The sequence below is a fragment of the Trichechus manatus genome, unplaced genomic scaffold (genome assembly GCF_000243295.1).
Source record: "Trichechus manatus latirostris isolate Lorelei unplaced genomic scaffold, TriManLat1.0 scaffold00263, whole genome shotgun sequence".
Classification (NCBI taxonomy): Eukaryota; Metazoa; Chordata; class Mammalia; order Sirenia; family Trichechidae; genus Trichechus; species Trichechus manatus.
In genome coordinates, this window is record NW_004444199.1 from 565,293 (window position 1) to 579,470 (window position 14,178).

Genomic DNA, 14,178 nt, shown 5'->3' on the forward strand with positions numbered 1-14,178 from the left:
ACTATCCATCACCATCTACTGGATCTTAATGCCTTATCTAAAAATAATGAGGAATGAAAATAAACTGTAAAAATTATACACTCTTAAACTGTTTTGGGATAAAAGGATTAAATCAGCACTGGTCAGTATAAGAGAGTGAAGTGAAGTTGAGCAGCAGTAGTAAATAAATTTTCATAAAATAGATAAGAATTAATAACAAAATTATTTTAACTAAATGTTAAACTGTTAAATAACTTAGCCTATAAATAGTATATAATTTATGAAAGGTATTTAATTACCTTTTTGTTCCACTTCTATTGGAGAGAGAGAATTAAAGAGAGAAAGGAGAAAAGAGAATAGATTAATGGTACGGTATTGGCCAAGCACTTTTTATTCACCTCTTCCAAACTGAAAGTAAATAATATTTTATTTCACTCATACATGTCTTGTTGAACATTATGTTTTTAAAATGCCCATTGCTCTAATACAATTTTTTTTAAAAAGCAACCATATTGTAAATTTTACAATACAGTACAAACATAGAAAATAATAAAGCAAAAATTAATCAAGCTAAGATTAAATAAATATACCATTCCAAAGTACAGGTAGAAAGTAAAATATTCATAATAAGAGCACCAGTATTTCCATTTGAAAGGCAGATCAGTAACTATAGACAGAAAACTTTCAAATAGTTTGGCTATTCTCAGTCATAAAACATTATAGTTTATACCACTACTTAACATTAGTAGCTTTGCTTTTTACCCATCTCAAGAATTGATCTCTTCAGAAGAAACTACTCTGTACCTCATTTCCTAGGGCCTAAGAATTTCCATAGCTTGTCAGTCTTATGAGAAATGTATCTCATGAGGCTACATATTAAGAGGGAATGCTCTTAACCTAATAAACGTATTTTGAATCCTTATTGAAAAAACTTCTCTCCTTCCCACTCATCAATATTGTATAGTATTATGGAAAAGGATTATCTTTAAGAAAAATCTGTATCAAAGAGTTGATACCAATAATGAACCACCAGCTCTGGCCTTTTTTGAAATTCTTGACTGAGTCAACATGCTCTTGTGAAAATAAATTTGAGACCCTCTAACATGTTATGTGTATGTATTTCTCAAATTAGATTCTACCTAGATTTTGAAGACTGAGCTTATTCTGTTTACGGTTATTATTTTTAACGTACTGATCAAAACAAGTCTGCAAAATTCTGGGAAACTGTAATGTATTCACAAAATTCATCACGTAATATCTTCTATGTCTTACAAACATTTATCTCATCAGAGACAATTTGTCTAGAACTCAATGAGAAAAGAAGGGATGAGTCAGGAACCCACAGATTCATAATGCAAGCTTAACAATCAGATCACTATTGGTGCAACATTAAGGTAATCTGCACGAAAGTGATGATCTGAGATAAACACAACAAAGGAGTGAAAAACGCTAAGAAAATTTCAAAAACAGACAAGAGAGAAATACTGTTTTGGGTAATGACATTTGAGTGAAATTTTTGTGCTTTAACCTAAGCTCATATTTCTTCAATTATTATAAAAAACACACTCATTTTTCTACACTGACTTTTTAAAAATCTCAATGTTATATGTGTTCAAAGAAAAAAGATGGTATATTTCAAAAGTTATGCCTAGAAAGTTGGAAATGGGATTATATTTTAGATTCTTCATCATAATAACTTTTCAAATCCTAGAAAACTGTAATATTTCTAGGACTCTTTTCTAAACTCTACCATACTGTCATAATTTATCATCATCCTCAATCTTTATCAAGTAACTGCAGTGCTCACTGGACTGTATGTCTCAAAATAGGTCAGCTAAAAGCTTTACATAAGACACGCACTGCAAGCTATGACTAGAATACTAACACACCTGTGTTAGACTGACAACTAGAACACAAGCATCACTAAGCTGCTACATTCATTACTGACTTTAATCAATACTCTCAATAGTTTGGATTTCAGGCCCATTATAATGAAAATGGAGGTTGGGAGTGGGAAGTCATACTAAAGTTGACATTTTTCACCAGCTAACCTACAAATACATTTCTAGAAACTAAATTAGTCCCTTGAAATAAATCTAGATACATATTCTTTTTAGAATTATATATGGAGGTATTTATACTCGAAAACATAAAACAGACACTTTTACAACTTCAGTCTTATTTCACGTAGAACTCTTTGACAGCTCTATACTTGAGGCAAAGATCTAAACTCTTCTTTGGGATTGGTATTTCTTTTTTCAACAAATGCTAAAGGACTTACTGAAAAAATAATTATATGTGATAAAAATTATTGATAAAGTATCTAACTTCTTACACTTTAATAGACATTTTCATATTCAAAGGACTTTTACTTCCATTATCTCATTTAGCATTAGGTGGAACTTTGCTTTTTAATTCCCTGGGCCTTCTCTACTTTCAGAGAAATTGGTATAAGCTATAGCGTAAGAAAAGCTTGTCTCTTTGTTACTTGTTGGTTACTCAAAATTAAGATTTATTAGACAACTCTGCTTTGGAGAAAATTATTATGGTCTTGCCCATGTCATGACTGGCTGTAGCTCATTTATCATTTATTTGCTATTTTCAGAAATGAAGTAAAACAATCCTGCAATTTAAGTTGAAACAAGCACACACAAATCATATTCTCATAATGAAAATTGGCAAGGCAAACATAAATTGCCACTGAAAAACATAGTAACATTTAGGATTGACCAGTCATTGCCCATTATCTTATTCTGATTCTAGAAGCTTCCCTCCCCAATCCCCTGCAAAAACAAAAATTAAAACAAAACAAACAAACAACAAAAAAAACTGGCTCTGCATGGTTACAAGGAACATGTTTACCACTATGTCCTTCCTAACCATACAGTGCCTGGCAGATAATAATTACTAAGTAAATAGCTGTTGAAGTAAAATACAATTGAACTAAAAGTAAGTATGTCTGTTTCTTGATATTTTAAGCATGTAGTAAGAAGGAAAAGTTGTGAAACAGAATCCGTATTTACTATATAAAAATCTTACTTACAGTACATACCACATAATGCCTTTGACTAATTTTAATGGGTGAGGAGGAAAGTAAAATTTATGAGCAATTTGTATCTCCAACGCATTAAATATAAGACTGGGGGAGAAAAAAGGAGAAGAAAATGTAAAGGGGTGGTCTTGAGGGTTATAATGGCAAAATAAATTATTGCTATAAAACTGCCTGTGATGATATAAAAACACAGGCTTAAAATATTTCCTTCCCTTGTCAATAGTGAAATCATAAATGAATAAATTATATGGTGACAGCTGTAGTAGGACCTCTTCTAGGACCTACTGTGTTTTAGTCTGGTCCAGTATCCTGAATTCCGACCTTATACGTCATTGTTCATTTCCAGAGATCTTTGGAACTAGTGTCTCTCTCTTTCTCTTTTTGCTTTTATTCCCTAAACTATCTTTATTGTCCATTCAGCATCTATAAATATGTTTATATTCCCTAATGTGATTTAATTGCCATCCTTTGTCAAACTTAATGTCATATGCTATATATCCTGTGGTTAGAGTAAATGACAAATTCAAACTTAGGGTAATTTTATTCTGTATAAAAAGAAGAAACAGGAGAAAAAAAGGTTAGTAAATTTCCCCTTTGTTTCTCAAGAGTTCATAAAATAGATATACAGTCATTTAATGTTTAGAAAAATAAGTTATCAGTTTTATCCATATCTGTACCATACACAATACATTTGAATTACATTCTTTAATTAGAAAAGGTGTGGCTCAGAGAGCATATGCGTGCATTGCCAAGCTTTTTCAAATTGCGTTGCAAATTACAGAGATATAAAATTGTTGCCTGCAAAAAATTGTGAATGTCATAAATAAGAATTACAAAAATTGCATCTGATTCTAACGCAGCTTAAATTTTTTCTTTTAAACTGTAAGTCACGGAGCATGTTTTTTCTATCTATAGTTTAAAAATTCCAAATGAGCAGAATGTTACAACCAAATGTTGCCTCTATATTTCAGTAATATATGAACAACAAGACAATTATGGGGAACATAAGATGGCTATAAAATATTAACTAATTTACAAACAATTTTTTTGTTTTTGAAATATAGTAGTATCTTAAGTAGAATGATTTTCCTGGTTACATTTGGCTTAGACTATTAAAACACATTTGAGGACCCTTATCACATGCCAGCTGGGCAGTTATAGAGATGGCAAAAAGACAAACTAAGTAATAAAATATCAGTCTTGGATAAAAATTTGCTGGTGAATCATCCACAAACAAAATCACCTATAAGCGGATAATCAAAAGTTGACAATAATATTTTATATTTGTACAAAAAACAAAAACTAGTTGCTGTCAAGTCAATTCTGACTCATGGCAACCCCATGTATTGCAGAGTAGAACTGTACTCCATAGGGTTTTCAGGACTGTGATCTTTCTGAAGTAGATCGCCAGGCCTTCCTTCTGAGGCACTTCTTGGTGGGTTCTAATTGCCAACTTTTCAGTTAGTAGTTGAGCACTTAACCATTTGCACCATTGAGGGGTTCTTTTATATTTGTAAGCGCTGTAGAATTTAACAAAATGTTTCACATGAATCACTCAATTTAATTCTTCAAACAATATTGTCATGCAGTATTTATTATTCCCACAATAGAGATATGGGAACCTCAAAAGGTTGAAGGATTTGACCAAGATCAACACTAGTAGGTGGTAGAGTCCTGTCCTTTGTCAATATCCTACACTGGCTCTCACAGCACGTAAACTCAATGCAACAGTAAGCTCGATGTGCTCTTGCTCTCCATTTGCTCTCTGTCACCAAGTCGATGAAGGAGGAGCACACTTTAGAAGAGATAAATAACATAGATGCAAGTTCCATGATAGTGGGCACTATTGCCGTTTTAATAATAGCTAACATTCATTAAGCATTTACTATATAATATGTACTACACTTGAGTTCTGGATACAATACTAGTTTAAACAGTACAGCAACTTTTTGGAGTAGCTATTCTTATTACCCCAACTTTTCAGATGAAAAAACTGAGGCACAAAGATGCATGGCTTTATTGTCAACAAATTGTAGATTTAGGATTCAAATACAATTTTTTATCTTAATCTTTATCGCGTATCCAGTGCTCAGTACATAGAAAAAGCTCAATTAATATTTGTTGTGCCTTCATGGAATGAATGAATTGCACTGTGTTATTTCAAAGAAAGTGATTGGATACATACTTCGCAGTGTTATCACACTTTTAGACTAGTGATGCAAAGCAACTTTCCAAAGAAGATGATAGAAATAAGTAAATAAATAATGGGTTCCACATTTCTTGGCCAAGGAAAATATGATTTCTCTTATCACCAGAAACAAACCTGTGCCAAATACCTCATGTCTTGTTAAGTCTAATTATTCTGAAACAGATAATATTCTCTTCTTCTATTTCACATTTTCCATGAAAATATAGAAGCAATTTAATAAATAAGAATAAATGATCTGTGAAGTTCATTAAAATTTTTGGTATGCTGCATATCAAAAATTCTGACAATCATCTGTCTCTTTCAGTAAATAAGGTGCTAATCCTTTGTTTAATAAGGGACAGGGGTAATCTTCGCAGCTCAGCTTTTAAATTATGTTTGTCAAATAATACCCATGCATCAATGAATAAAAGTGATGCCTTTGAATTATGGTGTTGTCATAGAATATTGAACATACCATAGGCTACCAGAGAATGAACAAATCTGTCCTAGAAGAAGTATAGCCATAATGCTCTTTAGAAGTGAGGATGGTGAGACTTTGTCTCACATACTTTGGACATGTTATCAGAAGGGGTCAGTCCCTGGAGAAGGACATCATGCTTGGTAAAGCAGAGGGTCAGTGATAAGGAGAAAGACCCTCACTGAGATGGACTGACATAGTGGCTGCAACAATGGGCTCAAGCACAGCAATGACTGTGAGAATGGCATAGGATCAGGCGGTGTTTTGTTCTGTTGTACATGGAGTCACATAAGTTGGAGCCAATTCAATGGCACCTAACAACAACAAGAAGTTATAGAACTGAAAATTTTCTTGTATTTCATTTAGTTTCATCCTATAGTTTACAAATGAGAAAAATTAAGCCAGAGAAACAAAATATTAGCCCCCGAATCACAGTTTACTTTTTAATTCTTAACAGTATTAAACATAAATTAACTAATGTGATTTTTTTTTTATTCACTTAGTAATTTCATATATTATGAGGGCAGGAATTGCTATCTTCATTTTATTGATGAGAAAAGAAAAACAGGAGCAGTAAGAAGTTGTTACATTTTTTTCTGATAAAATTATGACTAAATACTGTTCATCAGCTTTTGTCAGAGCTCTTAAGAGCTTGTGAATTGACATTTTCTATAATTTTTACGTCATCACCTGGTGAATGGGACAACAAAAATCCACATAGGCATTAAGAGAAGAAATATATATATATATATATATATATATATATATACACACAACATTGAAAGAGTGGCCTAGAAATGCTGAGGAGATACTACAAACTCTGGGACTTTGTGGAAGTCTTCCAAATGCTGCAGCCAATTTGGCACTGGATTTACTAGCCAAGAAGCAGAAAATATTTTGTATTTAGTAACAATTTTGTTAATAATAACAATTAATCATATAAATATGATTTCTAGAGTTGAAAACAAAAAGAAACAAAATTTCAGAATTCATTAGTAGAAAATATGTCTCAATCATATCCTATACATGTCAACAGAATCTCTTGGAAGATCAATTTAAGATCCTTACTCCTTCAGCGTTCTGGTGTTTGATAAAATTGGAATGCTAACCCCAGCTCATCCAGAGTAAATGCCAGGTCTTTAGATCTACTAGTGTAATTTTCCAAAATGTGTTTGTTATGTATTTTTCTAATTTTATGTCTTATTAATCCTATGTGATAACGATATCCTTCACAACTACTTATTCACTTTTAACTCCGAAAATCTACACATATATTCATTTATGAACATTTGCTCATTCCATTTTCCCTCTTCAGAATGCCTCACACCTTTATCTCCCAGTTAAGCCAAATTCTCTCTTCAAGGTCTAAGTCAGGTTTCCATTCTTTCATGAATGTTTCTCTATTTACTACAGACCATATGGAACAACGGTATAATTTCACCATAGTTTGCAGGTGGTGGCAGTCATGGTGGTGGGCAGTGTCAACAGTGTTCTAGACCAGGGGTTGACAAACTTTTTCTGTAAAGGCTAAATAGTAAATAATACAGACTTATGGGCTTCATGCAGTCCTTGTTGAATATTCTTCCTCTTTTTTTTCTAACAACCTTTTAAAACTGCAAAAGACATTCTTAGCTCAGGAGCCCATGGTAGCTTTAGTTTTGCTAATTTCTGTTCTAGTTCATTTCACTTATACTGTCACATTTACTATTTTCTTGACACTTGACATTTGTTACCTTCTCTCTATCTTACTTCTGTAAGAACTTGGAGATTCTTGAAAACAGAGAACCTTATACCCTTCACTTTGGCTCTATCTCAAAGTTTTGTGATGACTGGTTGACAATAAATGTTGGTAGATGACCAGTAGTGTGAACTTGGTATGGTTTGTTCAATAATGTGAACCAGGGAGTAGTCAAATGTCTCAGATGGAAAAGTATGTGTTTTATTTCTTCTTGTTTTTGTTAACTGCTGTGGAGTTGGCTCCCAACTCATGGTAATTCCATGCACAACAGAATGAAATGCTGCATTATCCACATGATCAATTGTGGAGTGGGCCATTGTGACCCATAGAGTTTTCATTGGCTGATTTTAAGAAGTAGATCACCAGTTGTTTCTTCCTTGTCTGTCATAGTGTGGAAGCTCCTCTGAAACCTGTTCAGCATCATAGCAACACTGCAAGCCTCTGCTAACAGATGGGTGGTGGCTGTATATGCATTGCATTGGCTGGAATAAGGTCTCCCACAAGAAAGGTGAAAATTCTGTCACTGAACCAGTAGGCACATAATGACCTGCCTTAAGTACTATCTCTCTATGATGAAATTCATTACATCTCTCACTATTCATCTGCATTGCAAAATATTTATTCTGTAGTAATTACTAAGGAAAATTTTGTTAATCTGTGCAGAAGTTCTCCTTACTGATATTGAGATTTAAGTTATTTTTGGTAATATTTATTTACCATTTACACTAAGTCAGTCTATTTGCTAAGTACTTTATCCCTATGATCTACCTTATTTAATCCTCACAACAACCCAGTTGAGATCACTGTCAACATTATACAGAGGAGAAGACTGAATACAGAGGTAATAAAACTAGCAATTTGTACAGCTGGTGTTTCAACTTCGGAGCCTGCACCTATAACCGGTATGCTATGCTCCCTAGCCAAAAAAAAAAAGTGATGATCACTAATGACAATAATCATGCTGATAAGTAACATTTATTGAGTCTTTACTACTTACTAGATACTCTATGCTTTTAAATAATTTACATGCATTATCCCTTTCTGGACCATGGGACATAAAGTATCCCAACCACTTTTTATGCCTCTGGAGTTCTCTGGGAAGGAGGTATCCCAATTTTAATGAATTTTGCCTCAAGGTAGGAGCCTTTTGAAATGTGTGACACTCAAGAACCCTGAACTGGAGCCTCATTTCTGTGTAGAGCCTCATTTCTGTGTAGATTGAGCATTGCCTTAGGTGATGCCTCTTGGGTGTGTGAATTTTCTAAACTTTTGACAGCTTGGCCTTTATTTCTGTGAGATAAGCCTCTTCACTGCGTTTCCCAGTTACTACGTTCTTGTTAAAATGAACTTATCACAAGAATAAGCCATTTCTAGTCTTCATTCAGTCATACTGGCCATTTTCTCATTGATGCCATTCATTGTTTCCAGATGTTACTGGCTCCCTGCTTTTCTTGCTTCTAAACAGTCAATAATGCATTTGCAATAAGGAATAATGCACTGAAGTGGTACTTTTCAAGAGACTCGAACTCCTGTAAGTTATTCTTATCCTGCATTGAATCTTAAGGCCCAGTCATTGCTTCCACATGTAGCAAGTAGAATGCACCACTATGAACAGTTCTGCAGTATTCCCCAGCAACTGTTTCTGCTTCTTAGCTGTTAGTACTGCTTTTGTTATAATGAAGACTATATCGGAGTGGTAATTTTTCTGAGATTCAAGTTCCTTTAGTTTTATTTATTTGGCCTGTAAGCACTGCTTTTGCAGTAAGGAAGAATGCATTGTAGTGGTAATTTTCCTGAGACAAAAAAATATCTTGACTTTACTTATTTTGGCTATAAGTACTGCTTTTGCAGTAAGGAAGAATGCATTGTACCATGTTTTGAAAAGTTTCATGAAAAATAATAAAAGGGCTAAACAGGAGACTAGAATAAAATGTATGTGCAGTTACTGCCAGGTGCCTTTAGGTTTTACCTCATGTTTTGCAAGTTTTCAGGAAATAAAATTTAAAAAAATTTTTTTATGATTTTACCATTGACTCACATCAGCAGGATTTACTATGTCCAGAGTCTGCTGGGACATACAGGATCCCAGATTATGGGTATCAAAATTCACAACTCAAAACAAAAATTCTGAATTGGTTCTTTAACCCCATGCCTTTATTAAGTGAAAACACATAGCATCAACGAAAAGGAGAACATAATTGGGTCTTGAAATGGTTAGCTACTTATACTCAAACCACTATAAAGTAGATAATATTATTATTTCAAATTACACAGGAGGAAGATAAGTTAAATGGTGCAAATAAATTAATCCATTACCCTTGAGCTGATTCTGACTCATAGCAACCCTATAAGACAGAGTAGAACTGTCCCATAGAGTATTCAAGGCCGTAAATCTTTATGGAAGCAGACTGCCACATCTTTCCCCCACAGAGTGGCTGCTGATGTTTCAGTTAGCAACCAAGCACTTTAACCACTTCACCACCAGGGCTTCTACAGATTAAGTTAAATAAATAGGAAGTGGCAGAGCCAGGATCTAAGGGAGGTCTTCTGACACCAGAGCACAACTGCTAAACCCCTATCCTTCAAGTGCTATCTACTATTGTTTTATAATTTTATTGACTAAGGAAAGAGATACTATTCTTAGCTACCAGTTTCTATCAAGTTGATTCCTACCCCAGGTGAGTCCATTTGTGTGAGTAGAACTGGGATCCATGGGTTTTTCAATGGCTAATTTTCTGAAGTGGATTGTCAGACCTTTCTTCCAAGGTGCCTTTAAGTGGACTTGAACCTCCAACCATTTGGTTAGCAGCTGAGTGCATTAACTATCTACACCATGCAGGAACCCCTAAGTTATATATATCAGGTACTTAAAAATAATTTGACGGCCTACTCTCAAGGAAGATATCTAATCATGACTTTTAATAAATAAAAAAAAATTTTTTAATGTTTGTATTAATAATTTAGCAACAACTTATTCTTAAAAATAAGTATTACATCAACTTTTGCTAAAGAATCCATTTTCAGAACTATCGACTTAAAATCTCTTTTCAGATAAGATGCTTTTCTTGGACACCGTTTAGGGCAATGTCACATTCCAGACTCACAAGGCACATGTTGGTCACTTGTAAAGCGAGAAACCAGCATTTGACTTAAATCAATGTCTGATGGAGGGGGAAGTAATGGAGGCACAGAGGAAATACATTAGCCAAAAAGAAGGCGGCACACAAAGTTATTTGCTACTTTTTTTTTTTGCTACTAGAAAGTAAGACGTATGTTTTATTAATTACACATCTTAAACTTGTAGAAGTAGTGGTTTTCTTATGGGAGTCTCCTGTTTCTTCTTCAATTCTTCAGTGTCCACCATAGTAATCCTTGAAAAGTCCACAGTAAGACACTAGGTAAACATATTCGGCCCAGCTAAATATAGGCATTGGATAGTGAATATTTTCTATTTTATTCTCCACTTCTAATTGAAAGTATTCATAAAAGGGTTTATTTCTGCAATAGTGTAATATTTAGCACAAGAACTACATGCTTCTAATAACAAGACTATATTCTTCCCTTTCTCTTTTCCTTATGAATTCATTTTCTTCCTTTGAAAGATACTGCCAGAAGGAAGGCATATTTCTTAAAAGATGGTTGTAAATTGGCTTCTTCAAAGTTGAAAAAGGAAATAAGAAGCAGAAAGCCTTTCAAATACGAATAAGGTAGAACAACACCCAAGGCTGAGATACTGAATGTAAAAACTAAATTAAAACTAACAGAAAAATAATATAAAGTGTGCTTTCCCTTGTATTCTTTATAATACTCAGCTGACATCTGCTAGGCAATTCACTAAATGCACTTTGTTTGTTTTAGTGAAATGTGTCAAATTAGAAGAAAAGCAAGTTTTAGAGACTGAAACAAATGTCCACATTATTCTTTGCTCTACTGGACCACTGCAACGTACTTTACAGACTATTTAAACTAACTAGCCCCAACTGTGTTTTTCTTTTTTTTCCCTTAAAAGCCATCTGTAGAAGGGTCATAAAAATGGATTTGCTGGTGGGAGCATTGAGGAAGGAACTACAGACAATATAACATTATTAGGTGTAATTTTCTCACTTTCCAATGGAATAAAATAAACTTCCTTGTAAGAAAAAAAAAAAAAAAAGAGGTTGGTAGTAAACTGTCTGTAGTTGATATTTATTAAATTTTTAGCTGCATAGGTACAGGTACAACAATATATACTATATAAACACCATTATTACATCTACTACATAAGATGACATTTTTAAAATTAAAAAAAAAAAGATTTAAAGACCAGGCAATTTCTAATAGAATCTATATTTTCTCATGAATCCCATATTATAATAAGCTTTGTTAATCTACTAGGAAGTAGGCTGTATATGCCCATATACAGTAAGCTATTTTGTTCAGTGGTGGGTCTCCAGCACCTAGAACAGTGCCTGGAATATAGAAACTACTTAATAATTATTTTTCATTTATTAAATCAGTACAGTGTATCTCTACTTTAGATGTTCTTGAAAACTTTGTACAACTCTACTCATATTACCAAAGGCCAAATAAAAGAAACAAAAAAATAAAATGTGTATATGGATTGTGTAATTGCTATGCTGAAGTAAATATTTTCTGAATGTGAAGTTTAATTAATAAATCTATTTGATATTTTTGTTTAATTTTTAATTACTAAAAAAATTCCTTATTCTCTGTTCCACTATTCTCCATTTTTAGATAATAAACATCAAAAACAAATAGCTTGCAGTTTTTGGTATTTTCAAAAATAAATGAATAAATAATTTTGAAACAAGAAAATTTTACAACAACAATAGTCAAGTTACTGAATGCTTACTATATGGAAACTCTTATTAACTCATTTAATTATCATGACAATTCTGTAAAGTAGTAACTATATGATCACCATTTTACAGATGAAAAAACTGAAGAACAGAAGAATCAAGTTATTTGCTCAAGATCATAATTCTACTAAGTGATGGAGCTAGGATTTTAAAAAAAGACAATGTGGCTGTAAGATTTTGCTGAACACATGGTCTACACAGTCTTCCAAGAAGATTACAGATGAGTTTATACTGAATAATTTTTCTCACTTTGAAAATGAATTGACACAACAGTTTGATGTTCTATTTCAAATGTCAGTGGATTTGAAAAATAAATGCATATGTATGATGTTCTGAATGAAATCTCAAGTTGTGAATTTTGGATGAATTGTCACATATATAAAAACTACGTGGCCTACAGAATCTGGTGTCTACTTCCAAATAAACACTATATGTATTTCTAAACAAAGTGGGGAGGCACGTTGTAGGTTTCTTTTATTTCTCAGGTACATGTTAACTAACTACAAACAATGTCATTTTAATGTCACCAGCCACAAGCAATGTCACAAGTCTTTTCTTAACATCAGATCACCTGTTATGCAAGTGGCTTCACCAGTGGTAAAGTTCTATACTCCACCGTGCCTACCAACTTTAGAGGAGAAGAGAGACTTGTGACACAAAAATGGTAACTCTTTAGGAATAAAAGTTAAAATCAAATGCATATATTATGAAAGGAAGAAAGGCATATAAAATGCTGGCATACGGCAGTGTTGTAAGAATGAATTTTTCTTTTCCTTCTTAAAAACCCAACAGTTTCTTCAAATGCTGTAAAATTAATGTCTTAATATCATGTCTAAGTTAAGTTTATGCATTTGTAAGGAATCAGCAGTCTTTTACGAATCTTCTCTGCCAGCTTAGTAAACTCTATATTATCTGTTTGATTCAGGGCCACTTAATTATTGCAAAGTGTTTACACCATATACATTATTATTGTCACTAACAGTGACACTGTCACTAAACAGTGCCCTCTTTTTATTTTATAGCTAATGTAGCATTTCTCCATGGCATCAATAGATTAGAACATTTACTATCAGAAAAAGTATGTGAAAATAGAGTAAACTTGTTTGGCTACAAGCTAACTCAATAAATCTGTCCAGTGATCTTGATTTTCATTTAAAATCGGTACATATTTATCTTGCAAACATCAAGAATGCAGAATAGATAGGTTATTTCTCTTTTTCCTCCCCATGTCAGCAATGTTACCTTGTTAATGATAATAAATGGCAATTTAATAGGATAAGATCTATATTTCTGATATGTACTTGGGAATATTTAGAAAAAGGATCAATGAGGGGCATATTAGGACTTTAAAAGTCTTTATCAATTGTTTCTTCAGACACATAGCTCCTTCAATATAGAAGGTAGGATAATTAAAGTTAGTTGGTTGAACTTTTAATGACATCTGTTTGACATCTTAAATTTACCACTAGAAAAATGTCTTTAAAAATCAAGTTTTCTTCCATTTTAAAAAATAAAAATAAAATAAAACCAAATTTATTCCTATATTTTGAAAGTGCTAAATGAGGTATAAACGAAATGTTGGGAGAACTTGGAGATCTTGGCAGTATTAGCGAGAAAAAGTTTTTTTGACTTACAAAGCAGACTCGTTCTTCCTTTTCCTGTCCCCTACATCCCACAAAAGATGGTTATGGATATGTATTATATAACCCATCCTCTAGTGGTATTCCGACCAATTGGCCTAGCATGCAACCATTAGAATATACACTCAAAGATAAACAACCAGCTTTCTCCCATTCTATGTGACAATCACTATGGCTGTAAAAGAGCTAAACTACATCTTTTAGGCACCTACCACAAGTGCAGAATAGCTCTCATTAGATAGCT

The 14,178-nt window shown here is 33.1% G+C and overlaps 1 protein-coding gene across 1 annotated transcript in view; it reads right to left on the bottom strand.

The window, feature by feature from the left end:
• Positions 1–14,178, bottom strand: part of ADGRL3 (adhesion G protein-coupled receptor L3) — a 553,170-nt gene that overhangs the window by 320,105 nt on the left and 218,887 nt on the right. The window contains exon 4 of the mRNA XM_023724827.1: positions 279–293. Within this exon, the coding sequence (XP_023580595.1) occupies positions 279–293 (15 nt within the window). The remainder of the gene's footprint in view (positions 1–278; positions 294–14,178) is intronic.